This window comes from Scomber scombrus, chromosome 14 (genome assembly GCF_963691925.1).
Source record: "Scomber scombrus chromosome 14, fScoSco1.1, whole genome shotgun sequence".
NCBI classification, from domain to species: domain Eukaryota; kingdom Metazoa; phylum Chordata; class Actinopteri; order Scombriformes; family Scombridae; genus Scomber; species Scomber scombrus.
This window is the reverse complement of record NC_084983.1, coordinates 29,899,112-29,915,954: the sequence shown is the minus strand read 5'-3', so window position 1 is coordinate 29,915,954 and position 16,843 is coordinate 29,899,112. Positions and strand designations below refer to the sequence as shown.

Here is a 16,843-nt window from a genome sequence, read left to right as displayed (position 1 = left end):
CAGGTGAGATACAGACAGGTGATAGACAGACAGGTGAGACACAGACAGGTGATAGACAGACAGGTGAGACACAGACAGGTGATAGACAGACAGGTGAGACACAGACAGGTGAGATACAGACAAGTGAGATACAGACAGGTGAGATACAGACAGGTGATAGACAGACAGGTGAGACACAGACAGGTGATATACAGACAGGTGAGATACAGACAAGTGAGATACAGACAGGTGATAGACAGACAGGTGAAACACAGACAGGTGATAGACAGACAGGTGAGACACAGACAGGTGAGACACAGACAGGTGAGGGACAGACAGGTGATAGACAGACAGGTGAGACACAGATAGGTGATAGACAGACAGGTGAGACACAGACAGGTGATAGACAGACAGGTGAGACACAGATAGGTGATAGACAGACAGGTGAGACACAGACAGGTGAGACCCAGACAGGTGAGATACAGACAGGTGAGATACAGACAGGTGAGATACAGACAGGTGAGACACAGACAGGTGATAGACACAGACAGGTGAGATACAGACAAGTGAGATACAGACAGGTGAGATACAGACAGGTGATAGACAGACAGGTGAGACACAGACAGGTGATAGAGAGACAGGTGAGACACAGACAGGTGATAGACAGACAGGTGAGACACAGACAGGTGATAGACAGACAGGTGAGATACAGACAAGTGAGATACAGACAGGTGAGATACAGACAGGTGATAGACAGACAGGTGAGACACAGACAGGTGATAGACAGACAGGTGAGACACAGACAGGTGATAGACAGACAGGTGAGACACAGACAGGTGATAGACAGACAGGTGAGATACAGACAAGTGAGATACAGACAGGTGAGATACAGACAGGTGATAGACAGACAGGTGAGACACAGACAGGTGATATACAGACAGGTGAGATACAGACAAGTGAGATACAGACAGGTGATAGACAGACAGGTGAAACACAGACAGGTGATAGACAGACAGGTGAGACACAGACAGGTGAGACACAGACAGGTGAGGGACAGACAGGTGATAGACAGACAGGTGAGACACAGATAGGTGATAGACAGACAGGTGAGACACAGACAGGTGATAGACAGACAGGTGAGACACAGATAGGTGATAGACAGACAGGTGAGACACAGACAGGTGAGATACAGACAGGTGAGATACAGACAGGTGAGATACAGACAGGTGAGACACAGACAGGTGATAGACAGACAGGTGAGATACAGACAAGTGAGATACAGACAGGTGAGATACAGACAGGTGATAGACAGACAGGTGAGACCCAGACAGGTGAGACCCAGACAGGTGAGATACAGACAGGTGATAGACAGACAGGTGATAGACAGACAGGTGAGACACAGACAGGTGAGACCCAGACAGGTGAGATACAGACAGGTGAGACCCAGACAGGTGATAGACAGACAGGTGAGACACAGACAGGTGAGATACAGACAGGTGATAGACAGACAGGTGAGATACAGACAGGTGAGATACAGACAGGTGAGAGACAGACAGGTGTGGAAAGAGAGAGAGAGTGAGAGCAGCAGTATATCTGTTAACTCTTTGACTCCATCTAGTGGATATAAACTGTTATTACACTGAGACAGAACCGTTGATCTGAAACCACCGAGAGAAAATACAGCAGAGCAGAGTAATACTAGTACTAATGTTAGTACTACTGTTAGTACTACTGCAGTACTACTGACTGTTAGTACTACTGCAGTACTACTAACTGTTAGTAATACTGCAGTACTACTAACTGTTAGTACTGCTGTTAGTACTACTGTTAGTACTCCTGCAGTACTACTAACTGTTAGTACTACTGCAGTACTACTAACTGTTAGTACTGCTGTTAGTACTACTGTTAGTACTCCTGCAGTACTACTGACTGTTAGTACTCCTGCAGTACTACTAACAGTTAGTAGTACTGCAGTACTACTGACTGTTAGTACTATTGCAGTACTACTAACAGTTAGTACTCCTGCTGGCTGAGACGGAGGTGGGAGGAGGAGAGACAGACAGACGGACTGAGGGAGGAGATAATGAGAGAGTGGAGGAGTGTCTGTTAGAGAGTTCAGTCTGCACACAGCTCTCAGTCTGACTGTCTGTCTCTGTGGCTGTTCCTCTATTCATCAGTCTGTCTGTCTCTCAGTCTGTCTGTTCCTCTATTCATCAGTCTGTCTGTCTCTCAGTCTGTCTGTTCCTCTATTCATCAGTCTGTCTCTCTCTCAGTCTGTCTCTCTCTCTATTCATCAGTCTGTCTGTCTCTCAGTCTGTCTCTCTATTTATTTCAGTCTTTTTTTAGGATGGACGAGTTTCATTGTGGATTATTGATTATGTTTCTGCTGCAGATCGACTGTTTACACTCAGTTTACATGACTGACAGCACAGGTGAGACACTGCTGGAAATATACTAATACTACTACCACTATTACTACTACTACTACTACTACTGATGCTACTACTACTACTACTACTACTACTACTACTGATGCTACTACTACTACTGTTAGAACTATTACTGATTGATACAGTTAGAAGTACTGTTGATGTTATAGTCAGTATAACAGGTGACAGTAACAGTGTACTCTGTCAGTAAACAGTGTACTCTGTCAGTAAACAGTATACTCTAACAGTAAACAGTGTACTCTATCAGTAAACAGTAAACAGTATACTCTGTCAGTAAACAGTATACTCTGTCAGTAAACAGTATACTCTGTCAGTAAACAGTATACTCTATCAGTAAACAGTATACTCTATCAGTAAACAGTATACTTTATCAGTAAACAGTGTACTCTATCAGTAAACAGTATACTCTATCAGTAAACAGTATACTTTATCAGTAAACAGTGTACTCTGTCAGTAAACAGTGTACTCTATCAGTAAACAGTATACTCTATCAGTAAACAGTGTACTCTATCAGTAAACAGTGTACTCTGTCAGTAAACAGTGTACTCTGTCAGTAAACAGTGTACTCTATCAGTAAACAGTATACTCTATCAGTAAACAGTGTACTCTATCAGTAAACAGTGTACTCTGTCAGTAAACAGTATACTCTATCAGTAAACAGTGTACTCTGTCAGTAAACAGTGTACTCTGTCAGTAAACAGTATACTCTATCAGTAAACAGTGTACTCTATCAGTAAACAGTATACTCTATCAGTAAACAGTGTACTCTATCAGTAAACAGTGTACTCTGTCAGTAAACAGTGTACTCTGTCAGTAAACAGTGTACTCTGTCAGTAAACAGTGTACTCTATCAGTAAACAGTGTACTCTATCAGTAAACAGTATACTCTATCAGTAAACAGTGTACTCTATCAGTAAACAGTATACTCTATCAGTAAACAGTGTACTCTATCAGTAAACAGTGTACTCTATCAGTAAACAGTATACTCTATCAGTAAACAGTATACTCTGTCAGTAAACAGTATACTCTATCAGTAAACAGTGTACTCTATCAGTAAACAGTGTACTCTATCAGTAAACAGTGTACTCTATCAGTAAACAGTATACTCTATCAGTAAACAGTGTACTCTATCAGTAAACAGTATACTCTATCAGTAAACAGTGTACTCTGTCAGTAAACAGTGTACTCTATCAGTAAACAGTGTACTCTATCAGTAAACAGTATACTCTATCAGTAAACAGTGTACTCTATCAGTAAACAGTGTACTCTATCAGTAAACAGTATACTTTATCAGTAAACAGTGTACTCTGTCAGTAAACAGTGTACTCTATCAGTAAACAGTATACTCTATCAGTAAACAGTATACTTTATCAGTAAACAGTATACTCTATCAGTAAACAGTATACTTTATCAGTAAACAGTATACTCTATCAGTAAACAGTGTACTCTATCAGTAAACAGTATACTTTATCAGTAAACAGTGTACTCTATCAGTAAACAGTGTACTCTATCAGTAAACAGTATACTCTGTCAGTAAACAGTGTACTCTATCAGTAAACAGTATACTCTGTCAGTAAACAGTGTACTCTATCAGTAAACAGTATACTCTATCAGTAAACAGTGTACTCTATCAGTAAACAGTATACTCTATCAGTAAACAGTGTACTCTATCAGTAAACAGTATACTTTATCAGTAAACAGTATACTCTATCAGTAAACAGTATACTCTATCAGTAAACAGTATACTTTATCAGTAAACAGTGTACTCTATCAGTAAACAGTATACTCTATCAGTAAACAGTATACTCTATCAGTAAACAGTATACTCTATCAGTAAACAGTATACTCTATCAGTAAACAGTATACTTTATCAGTAAACAGTATACTCTGTCAGTAAACAGTGTACTCTATCAGTAAACAGTATACTTTATCAGTAAACAGTATACTCTATCAGTAAACAGTATACTTTATCAGTAAACAGTATACTTTATCAGTAAACAGTGTACTTTATCAGTAAACAGTGTACTCTATCAGTAAACAGTATACAGTATACTCTGTCAGTACACAGTATTACAGTACACAGTATTACAGTACACAGTATTACAGTACAGTACACAGTATTACAGTACAGTACACAGTATTATAGTACACAGTATTACAGTACAGTACACAGTATTATAGTACACAGTATTACAGTACAGTACACAGTATTATAGTACACAGTATTACAGTACACAGTATTACAGTACAGTACACAGTATTACAGTACAGTACACAGTATTACAGTACAGTACACAGTATTACAGTATTACAGTACAGTACACAGTATTACAGTACAGTACACAGTATTACAGTACACAGTATTACAGTACAGTACATAGTATTACAGTACATAGTATTACAGTACATAGTATTACAGTACACAGTATTACAGTACACAGTATTAACTTGGACCCTCCTCAGATCCACAGCTGTGTCACTTCATCAGGAACGTTTCTTTCTGTTTTTCGTTTTTTTTGCCTCTCTTCTCCACACAGCCTTCCTCCTCCTCTTCCTCCTCCTCCTCTTCCTCCTCCTCCTCCTGTCTGTTCCTCTTCACTGTCAGAAACTAAAACACTGTACTGTGATGTGTCTTTATACACGTACCACCGGAAGGTTCATGATGCATGATGATCATTGGTGGATTTAAAGCTTTATTATTCACCAGAGACAGAGAGACAGACTGTAGTACTGTAGTACTGTAGTATTGTAGTACTGTAATACTGTAGTATTGTAGTACTGTAGTACTGCAGTACTGCAGTACTGTAGTATTGTAGTACTGTAGTACTGTAGTACTGTAGTATTGTAGTACTACAGTAACAGCACAGGTGAGACAGTGAGAACTTGTTGAGTAAGGTGGTGGAACTACCTCGGCTCGTGTTCAGTCTTCTTCTGTGGTTGTTGGTGTCTGACACATAGACTGTATAAAAACTGGACGTAACATCCGTGACGTCACCCATTGGTTTGTGGACTGCTGCTCGGAGGCCAATAGTATCGGATCTGAGCAGCGCCATCTTGAAAATTTCAGGTGCATGCTGGGTAAAATAAAAACAAGGATTCTACTTATATGGGCATCAGGAGGAGCATGAGGCGCCCTCCTGAACCTGTGAACCAATCAACCTGTCAATCACCACGTAGCCACGCCCTAATGCATACCCTGCTTTATCGTCACATATAAAATCAGGGAGGCCAAAATGTCCCAAATGAACATCATACTGCATTGAAGAAGGCTTTAAACTAGCGATTGAGACCATAAACACATTTTGAAAACGTTTACTGAGGTTAGAAATCAAGTGAGAAGTTGGTGAATTCTCCATTGACTTGTATAGAGACGGAAGTCCTTTTGACACCAAAACGGTCGCCCCCTGGTGGCCTTTTGATAGAATGCAGTTTTAAGTTACTTCCACGTTGGCCTCATTTCAGAGGACCGGAACTACTGTTCCCAGTGTCCCCAGTGTCTCCAGTGTCCCCAGTGTCCCCAGTGTCCCCAGTGCTCCCATTGCTTCCAGTGCTCCCAGTGTTCCCAGTGTCTCCAGTGTCTCCAGTGCTCCCAGTGCTCCCAGTGCTCCCAGTGTCCCCAGTGTCTCCAGAGCTCCCAGTGTCCCCAGTGTCTCCAGAGCTCCCAGTGTCCCCAGTTTCTCCAGTGCTCCCAGTGTCCCCAGTGCTCCCAGTGTCCCCAGTGCTCCCAGTGCTCCCAGTTCTGTGCTGTTCTAATGGACTCAGTAACAGATGGAAACACTACTGGATGACAAACTTTCTCCTCCACATTTTTCCTATAAATCTTTGTGTTTATGCGTCTCTGGTGGTTGAGGAATGTGAGGATTCAGATCATATTTCATCATATCCTCTGTGTAAGTGTGTGTGTGTGTGACCTTTGACCCAGAGCATGACCTCAGATAGGCATGCTGCTACCTTCCTTCCTCAGAGATACTGTTAAGTTTGTTCTAACGTGTGTGTGTGTGTGTGTGTGTGTGTGTGTGTGTGTGTGTGTGTGTGTGTGTGTGTGTGTGTGTGTGTGTGTGTGTGTGTGTGTGTTTATCAGTCAGGTTGAGTCATCAGGCTCTCAGCTCTGTCTCCCACATTTCTGTAACTTTGAGTCTGAACTGTTGCTGATCCTTTAACTCTTTGTTACTACACACATTACTGCTCCTAATGCTTCTATAGCAATACACTACTACATTAGTATACTATTATACTAATATAATAGTGTACTATTATATTAGTATACTATTACTGTTACTTACAGTGACATCACAGTGACATCACAGTGACATCATAATGAGAAACATACTGATTAAACTTCCTGTCTCAGATTCTCTCCATCAGGTTCTCTCAGAGTTCGGAGTCGTTCGTCCAATCAGGACGGACTCAGAGGGGCGTTTCCTGTCAGCGTCAGTCTCCGCCCCCCACCGCGTCCGAAGACACGCCCCCTACACAGAGGACACGCCCCCTGTTATTCCAGCCCCCCCCACTGCGTCCCCGGGGCCCGGCTGGAGGGGGGGAGGCCACGGCGCTGGGGAGGAGCTCTTCTACAACGTGACAGTGTTGGGTCAGCAGCTGCACCTGAGGCTGAGGCCCAACACGCGGCTCGTGGCCCCCACAGCGACCATGGAGTGGTGGGAGGAGTCCGGCCAGAAACACTCACAGCCAATAGGAGACGCCGGCTGCTTCTACACAGGAGAGGTGTCCAACATGGAGGACACGTCCGTCGCCATTAGCAACTGTGATGGACTGGTAGGTGTCATATGATGAGTCACATGATGAGTCACATGATGAGTCACATGACCAGAATCAGAGTTTCAGGCCCACTGAGATCAGAGACTAATGGGACAACTTTGTCAATATAAATATATAAATATGAATCAGTAACAATAATTGTTGGTAAGATGATGAATTAATAAATCAGTTAAACTAGTTTTAAAAGCAGCATCAGGTTTGTTAAAATGTACATTTAGTGTTTTTGTTGGTTTTATGGGAGATAAATTCAGACTGAACTCAGCGGCTCCGCATCAAGACATCATGGAGGTCCGTAGCAGCAAGACATCATGGACGTCCGAGTTACGCCCAGTTCAATATAATCAATATATTGAAAAAAGATCAGTAAGAGAAAACTGGATCAATGTGTAATTAAGGTTTTATTGTTTTAATAATTGTTTTATAAATGGATGAATACAGAAAAAGACCTTAAACACATCTTAAAAACTAGTTTTAAACGGCATCTTTTATTAGTCAGTATGAACAAGAGGAACATGGGTCAGTAACAAATCAGTGTTGTTAAGAATTCATAAATCAGTTAAACTAGTTTTAAAAGCAGCATCAGGTTTGTTAAAATGTACATTTAGTATTTTTGTTGGTTTTATATCATTTGAAATGACATTTGCACCATTTTTTTACCAAAAGTAAGACTGAATGCTCCTGAAAATGTCAAATGGTGTAACCACAAAAGAATGATACATATTACATATTTTATCACCTACAGTGTATTTAAGTGGACTTATACTAATAATGACTTCATTTAAAACATGTAAATGTTTCCTGGTCTCCATGGTTACCAGAGTAAATGTAATATTTAGAACAATAGTATTCCATTACCTTTATTTAATATAAAGTTATAATGTAAGATCATGCCAAACTAGTTGATATGGTGTTTTATTGACTATTTACTGTTTTTAAGCAAGTTGAATTATTTGGTACAAAGTTTTTATGGTTACACCACATAGACATTTTTGCCATAATCCTCTAATATATTCTCTCTAAATGGATTAAAAGCAGAAATTTGATGCTGGGTCCACAAAAAGGAATGTGTGCAAGTTATTCATACGTTTATTTTCATGTTTTAACCCTTTAAATTTAAACTAAACCTCATGGAGACAATAAACCATCACTGACCGTGTTCACTGCCTTTATAATAACCAATATTTCAGAAGTCACAAACTAATCAAAGACAACAGTGTGATGAATACATTATGACATCATCATCATCCTCAGTGAGGAAGCTGCAGCTCCTCTCTGCTGCTGATGCAGGCAGATGTTTGGACAGCTGTTGGTGCTTTTTGAGCTTTCTGGCTTTCCGTACATGCAGCAGTGAGAGCAGCAGAGACCACAGAGCGAGTTTAACACTAAGGGTCAGACAGTGTGCAGCATGAGGAGAATATATTACTGAGCTCACTGACACGCAGGAAACTTATTAAAATATCATTAAAACAGTTTCACTGCTGCAGGTTTCATCTGCCGTCCACACACAGCCAAGCAAAGATTAAAGATGATCGTCAATAACAGTCATAAAATGTTCCTTTATGACACTTTTCCATTTCACAAAGATAATAGAAATCAAATGTTTAGAGAGGTCCGTTAAAGCGTCAGAAAGCAAAGAAGCACTGAACACAGAGTCGTAAATGAATGTGAGAGCAGGAATGATTTCAGGCCTGCAGAGACAGAAAGAAAACGCTGTAAAACACGACGGACTGAAACCACTTTAACTCAGGCGGACGAGAGCAGCTCCGTCTGAGTTTATCTTCACTTCTTACAGCGTGAGCAGAGCCAGCTGATTGAAGCCAGATGTGGAGGAAAGATGAGAGGCGTTTAAAGTGGATGAGGAGAGTTGGAAAAGACATAAACTGACGAGAGGAAAAGAAAAGAGAAATATTTTCCTGCTGCTGATGTAACTGCACTTAAAACCGCAGCCGGAGAGCAGAGACACATATCAGTGTGAATATGCAGATATTATATATGTGCACACGGACAAAATAACATGAACACCTGAAATAAACAACACTTACAACAGATTAACGTTTATAATGTGTGTCATTAAAGTGTTTAACTCTGTTTAACTCAGGCTGTAATAACGTGAAATCTTAAAGTAGATTACAGCAGATTACAGTAGATTAAAGTGGATTAAAGTGGATTACAGTAGATTAAAGTGGATTAAAGTGGATTACAGTAGATTACAGTAGATTAAAGTGGATTAAAGTGGATTACAGTAGATTACAGTAGATTAAAGCAGATTACAGTAGATTAAAGTGGATTACAGTAGATTAGAGTGGATTAAAGCAGATTACAGTAGATTACAGTAGATTACAGTAGATTAAAGCAGATTAAAGTGGATTACAGTAGATTAAATTAGATCAAACTACATTAAAGCAGATTACAGTAGATTACAGTAGATTAAAGCAGATTAAAGTGGATTACAGTGGATTAAACTAGATTACAGCTCTCTGTGTGTCTCAGGCAGGGTTGATCCGGACAGGTGAGGAGGAGTTCTTCATCGAGCCGTGGGATCGATGGAGGGCAGGACGAGAGGAAGAGGAGGAGGAGGAAGGACAGCGACACATCGTTTATCGTTCTTCAGCCGTCAGGAAACAACAAGCTGTCAATCAAACTGCTGACGACTTCCTCCGAGGTGAGACGCAAACAAACACCGAACACGTCACGGTATCTTACGTTCCGTCATGTTCCGTTATATCTGAGTAGTGCGGACCTGATGACAGTACAGACTGTTTTATTCCGTGTTCTCATCATGAGGACAGGAAGCCGTCAGAAGGTTTCAGGAGTTCAGGTTTGTTAGAGACTGAAGGTCAAAGTTCAGGAGGTGGTTTATAGACCATCACAGCTCCTGGTTCTGGTTCAGGTCTCTGGGCTTCATGTTGTTCAGGTTCAGGATAGACTTTATTGTCCCAGTGGGTTTCTGCATTGTGAACAGAACAAACAACAACAGCAGTAGGACAAGCCCATACATTACCATTAAAACAACACAAGACGTATTTACAGTGATGAGCGACATTAAACAGAAAGGATTCAGTACAACGATGGAGTCTCCTTATTCCAGCCCAGGTGGTGTTGAGGTTGTGTTTGCTAGATTCTGTACCGGTTTTTGAGGGGAGGAGCTGATATTCAGGGTGGAGAACATGTTGGATCTGAGATGAGTTTCTGTACTAGACTGTCAAATGTTCAAACCTTGCTGAAATCCCATAGTAGGCTTTCCATCACTGCATGGTAGAACAGGAGCTGCACTTCCTGGGTCACACCAAAGGTTCTCAGTCTTCTCAGGAAGTGCAGCCTCTGCTGTATTTGGTAGATTAACTCCAGATGGATCCTCCTCCCCAGACTGTTATCTATGTGGATGCCCCGGTATCTGTATGAGTCCACCTGGGCTATGCTCTGATCGTGGATGATCAGCAAGAGCCAGAGACCTTGGATCAAACACCATCTCCTCAGTGTTTTTTGTGTTGAGGATGAGACAAACTCATTGATGGCAGACTTATACCTTAGCACACCAGAATCTGTTTGCATGAGTCCTAAGATGTCATCAGAACATTTAAAGAAGTGTGGCTAATGGGTTCATCTGTATAAAGAGTGAACAGCACAGGTGAGGTGCTCCAGTACTAATGGTTGTGAGTTGTGTTCACCCTCTCTTGCTGTGTGTGGTTAGTGAGACATGAATGGTTCCAGCTGATGATGAATGTGTTCACACTGAGCTGATTTAGTGAGTCGTGTGTGTGGCTGCAAGGTATTAACTGCAGAACTAAACTCAACAAACAGTAGTCTAGCATAGTCTTTGGTTTCTCTAGGTGTATAGTGACCATATGCACTAAGCTATTGATTGCATCATGTTGTTTCTATGCACATTGGTATGGGTCTCGCTGTGTGGATACGTCAGCTTTCAACCTGCTCACCATCATTATTTCCATACATTTCATCACAGTAGAGGTTAATGCAGCTGGTCTGTGATGGTTACATTCTTTAGGACAGGCGTTAGACAGATTGCTGGTACAGTACTGGTATCCACAGACCTCTGAAAGATGGAGACCAGGCAGGTGTTAGTTCTGCTGCAGATGCTTTCATCACAAATGCAGAGATGCCATCTGCTCCAGTGGGTTTATTAGTGTTAACCCTAAAAACAGATTCCACCAATGAGGAGCCGTCTACTCCATCGGTGGGAACGTTATGCAAACTCCTGCTACACTCTGCTGAGAAATGTTGTGCATCAAAGCTTTTATAAAAACTATTCATTTCATTTGCTGTAGATAGCTCGTCCCCTTTTCATGTTGGTCATAGTTTCCGATTGTTCATATTTTGTAGATTGTCCTCATTTGTCATCCTGTGTTGTTTCCTTCAGCCTCTGATTCAGCCTCTGATTGTGCAGCTCTTAATAGCAAATGTTTCTATCTGTTAATACTCTTTGATCTCTTGTGATGTAAAGCTTAATGTTGGGGAATCAGAGTCGATGCAGAAATATAGTTTAGTTGGTTCTCTGTGGTATATTCCAGATGTTCCTCCTCAGAGAAGGTTCCCCCCATGTGTAGTACAGTTTGAGGTACTAGTACTTTACTGTAGTACAGTTTGAGGTACTAGTACTTTACTGTAGTACAGTTTGAGGTACTAGTACTTTACTGTAGTACAGTTTGAGGTACTAGTACTTTACTGTAGTACAGTTTGAGGTACTAGTACTTTACTGTAGTACAGTTAGAGGTACTAGTACTTTACTGTAGTACAGTTTGAGGTACTAGTACTTTACTGTAGTACAGTTAGAGGTACTAGTACTTTACTGTAGTACAGTTAGAGGTACTAGTACTTTACTGTAGTACAGTTTGAGGTACTAGTACTTTACTGTAGTACAGTTTGAGGTACTAGTACTTTACTGTAGTATAGTTAGAGGTACTAGTACTTTACTGTAGTACAGTTTGAGGTACTAGTACTTTACTGTAGTACAGTTTGAGGTACTAGTACTTTACTGTAGTACAGTTAGAGGTACTAGTACTTTACTGTAGTACAGTTTGAGGTACTAGTACTTTACTGTAGTACAGTTTGAGGTACTAGTACTTTACTGTAGTATAGTTAGAGGTACTAGTACTTTACTGCAGTACAGTTTGAGGTACTTGTACTTTACTGTAGTACAGTTAGAGGTACTTGTACTTTACTGTAGTACAGTTTGAGGTACTTGTACTTTACTGCAGTACAGTTTGAGGTACTTGTACTTTACTGTAGTACAGTTAGAGGTACTTGTACTTTACTGTAGTATAGTTAGAGGTACTTGTACTTTACTGCAGTACAGTTAGAGGTACTTGTACTTTACTGTAGTACAGTTAGAGGTACTTGTACTTTACTGTAGTACAGTTAGAGGTACTTGTACTTTACTGCAGTACAGTTAGAGGTACTTGTACTTTACTGTAGTACAGTTTGAGGTACTTGTACTTTACTGTAGTATAGTTAGAGGTACTTGTACTTTACTGTAGTACAGTTTGAGGTACTAGTACTTTACTGTAGTACAGTTAGAGGTACTTGTACTTTACTGTAGTACAGTTTGAGGTACTTGTACTTTACTGTAGTATAGTTAGAGGTACTTGTACATTACTGTAGTACAGTTTGAGGTACTTGTACTTTACTGTAGTACAGTTAGAGGTACTTGTACTTTACTGTAGTACAGTTTGAGGTACTAGTACTTTACTGTAGTACAGTTTGAGGTACTTGTACTTTACTGTAGTACAGTTAGAGGTACTAGTACTTTACTGTAGTACAGTTTGAGGTACTTGTACTTTACTGTAGTACAGTTTGAGGTACTAGTACTTTACTGTAGTACAGTTTGAGGTACTTGTACTTTACTGTAGTACAGTTTGAGGTACTTGTACTTTACTGTAGTACAGTTAGAGGTACTAGTACTTTACTGTAGTACAGTTTGAGGTACTTGTACTTTACTGTAGTACAGTTTGAGGTACTAGTACTTTACTGCAGTACAGTTTGATGTACTTGTACTTTACTGTAGTACAGTTAGAGGTACTTGTACTTTACTGTAGTACAGTTTGAGGTACTTGTACTTTACTGTAGTACAGTTAGAGGTACTTGTACTTTACTGCAGTACAGTTTGATGTACTTGTACTTTACTGTAGTACAGTTAGAGGTACTTGTACTTTACTGTAGTACAGTTTGAGGTACTTGTACTTTACTGTAGTACAGTTTGAGGTACTTGTACTTTACTGTAGTACAGTTTGAGGTACTTGTACTTTACTGCAGTACAGTTTGAGGTACTTGTACTTTACTGTAGTACAGTTAGAGGTACTTGTACTTTACTGCAGTACAGTTAGAGGTACTTGTACTTTACTGCAGTACAGTTAGAGGTACTTGTACTTTACTGTAGTACAGTTTGAGGTACTTGTACTTTACTGTAGTATAGTTAGAGGTACTTGTACTTTACTGTAGTACAGTTTGAGGTACTAGTACTTTACTGTAGTACAGTTAGAGGTACTTGTACTTTACTGTAGTACAGTTTGAGGTACTTGTACTTTACTGTAGTATAGTTAGAGGTACTTGTACATTACTGTAGTACAGTTTGAGGTACTTGTACTTTACTGTAGTACAGTTAGAGGTACTTGTACTTTACTGTAGTACAGCTAGAGGTACTTGTACTTTACTGTAGTATAGTTAGAGGTACTTGTACTTTACTGTAGTACAGTTAGAGGTACTTGTACTTTACTGCAGTACAGTTAGAAGTACTTGTACTTTACTGTAGTATAGTTAGAGGTACTTGTACTTTACTGTAGTACAGTTTGAGGTACTTGTACTTTACTGTAGTACAGTTAGAGGTACTTGTACTTTACTGTAGTATAGTTAGAGGTACTTGTACTTTACTGTAGTACAGTTAGACGTACTTGTACTTTACTGCAGTACAGTTAGAGGTACTTGTACTTTACTGTAGTATAGTTAGAGGTACTTGTACTTTACTGTAGTACAGTTAGACGTACTTGTACTTTACTGCAGTACAGTTAGAGGTACTTGTACTTTACTGTAGTATAGTTAGAGGTACTTGTACTTTACTGTAGTACAGTTAGACGTACTTGTACTTTACTGCAGTACAGTTAGACGTACTTGTACTTTACTGTAGTACAGTTAGAGGTACTTGTACTTTACTGTAGTATAGTTTGAGGTACTTGTACTTTACTGTAGTACAGGTTGAGGTACTTGTACTTTACTGTAGTATAGTTTAAAGTACTTGTACTTTACTGTAGTACAGGTTGAGGTACTTGTACTTTACTGTAGTATAGTTTGAGGTACTAGTACTTTACTGTAGTACAGTTTGAGGTACTTGTACTTTACTGTAGTACAGTTAGAGGTACTTGTACTTTACTGTAGTATAGTTTGAGGTACTTGTACTTTACTGTAGTACAGGTTGAGGTACTTGTACTTTACTGTAGTATAGTTTAAAGTACTTGTACTTTACTGTAGTACAGGTTGAGGTACTTGTACTTTACTGTAGTATAGTTTGAGGTACTAGTACTTTACTGTAGTACAGTTTGAGGTACTTGTACTTTACTGTAGTACAGTTAGAGGTACTTGTACTTTACTGTAGTATAGTTTGAGGTACTTGTACTTTATTGTAGTACAGTTAGAGGTACTAGTACTTTACTGTAGTATTTCCATGTGATGCTACTTTCTACTCCACTACATTTATTTAACAGCTTTAGTTACATTTCAGATGCAGATTTGACACAATGGATAATATAATATATATATATAATATAACAAGCTTTATAAATACAACACATTGTTAAAGATGAAACCAGACAGCAGTGTGTAGTCGGCTCACATTATTAATAAACTCAGTCAGCAGTATTGAATTACTAATTCATCCAAAGCTGAACTTTACTTGAACTCTGTGGCTGCGAGAAATAAAATATCATAAGTTGCTCAGCAGGAAGTTCACTGAATTAATAAGAAAGATCAAATAAATAAATAATGACACAGTAAATCATTTGAAAGTCTTGTTCTCAGCCTTTCTCACCCAGCCTGGAAAACTTTACAGCCTGTCTTATTTGTTGTAATCTACCGTCCTCCTGGCCCGTACGCCGAATTTTTATCTGACTTCTCAGAGCTTTTATCAAATTTAGTCCTTAGCACTGATAAGATAATTATAGTAGGTGACTTTAACATTCATGTGGATGTTGAGAATGATAGCCTTAACACTGCATTTATTGCATTATTAGATTCAATTGGCTTCTCTCAAAATGTGAATGAGCCAACTCACTGTTATAACCACACCCTCGACCTTGTTCTGACATATGGTATTGAGGTTGAACATTTAATAGTTTTCCCTCATAATCCTTCTTTATCAGACCACTACTTAATAACATTTGAATTTTTATTACTGGACTATACACCACTGGACAGACATGTTCTTACTAGATGTCTGACTGATGGTGCTGTCACTAAATTTAAAGAAAAAATTCCATCAATGTTGAGCTCAATGCCATGTATCAATACAACAGAGATGACTTATTCTGATTTCAGTCCCCCCCAGATTGACTGTATTGTTGATAGCGCTGCAGACTTACTGAGAACAACTCTGGACTCCATCGCTCCTTTAAAAAAGAAGGTAATTAAACAACGGAAAACAGCTCCTTGGTATAATTCCCAAACTCGACAATTAAAACAAATTTTACGAAAACTAGAAAGAATATGGCGTTCCACCAAATCAGAAGAATCTCACCTAACCTGGCAAGACAGTCTTAAAACATATAAGAAGGCCCTCCGTAACACCAGAGCTGCCTACTACTCATCACTAATAGAGGAGAATAAAAATAGTCCAAGGTTTCTTTTCAGTACTTTGGCTAAACTGACAAAGAGTCATAACACTACTGATCCATGTATTCCTTTAACTCTCAGTAGTGATGACTTCATGAGTTTCTTTAATGACAAAATCTTAACTATTAGGGACACAATTAATCACCTCTTGCCCTCAATAAGCACTGATTCATCCTCTAACATAGGAAACTCAGAAACTGCTTTTAAACCTGATATTTATTTAGACTGTTTCTCTCCAGTCGACCTTATAGAATTAACCTCAATGATCACTTCCTCTAAACCATCAACCTGTCTTTTAGACCCGATTCCAACTAGGCTGCTTAAGGAAGTCCTTCCCTCTGTTAGTACTTCCTTATTAAATATGATCAATCTGTCTTTAGTGACAGGATATGTACCACAGTCTTTTAAAGTAGCTGTCATTAAACCACTTCTCAAGAAGCCTACTCTTGATTCAGAGGTTCTAGCCAACTATAGGCCCATATCGAACCTCCCCTTTCTCTCTAAGATCCTAGAGAAAGCAGTTGCTAATCAGCTGTGTAACTTTCTAAATAATAACAGCTTATTTGAGGATTTTCAGTCTGGATTCAGAGCTCATCATAGTACAGAAACTGCACTGGTAAAAGTTACAAATGACCTCCTAACTTCATCAGACAATGGACTTCTCTCTGTCCTCGTCCTGTTAGATCTTAGTGCTGCCTTCGATACTATTGATCATCAAATCCTGTTAAAGAGACTTGAACATTTAATTTGCATTAAAGGAACAGCATTAAACTGGTTTAAATCCTATCTGTCAGATAGATTTC

At 39.5% G+C, this 16,843-nt stretch overlaps 1 protein-coding gene across 1 annotated transcript in view; it reads left to right on the top strand.

Annotated features, from left to right (window-relative positions):
* The first annotated feature begins 2,203 nt into the window (after window positions 1–2,203).
* The window catches only part of LOC133993698 (A disintegrin and metalloproteinase with thrombospondin motifs 2-like), a 37,061-nt gene continuing 22,421 nt past the window's right edge, over window positions 2,204–16,843 (top strand). Inside the window, 3 exon segments of the mRNA XM_062432713.1 lie at window positions 2,204–2,411; window positions 6,781–7,202; window positions 9,696–9,867. Of these exon segments, the coding sequence (XP_062288697.1) occupies window positions 2,327–2,411; window positions 6,781–7,202; window positions 9,696–9,867 (679 nt within the window). The 5' untranslated portion in view covers window positions 2,204–2,326.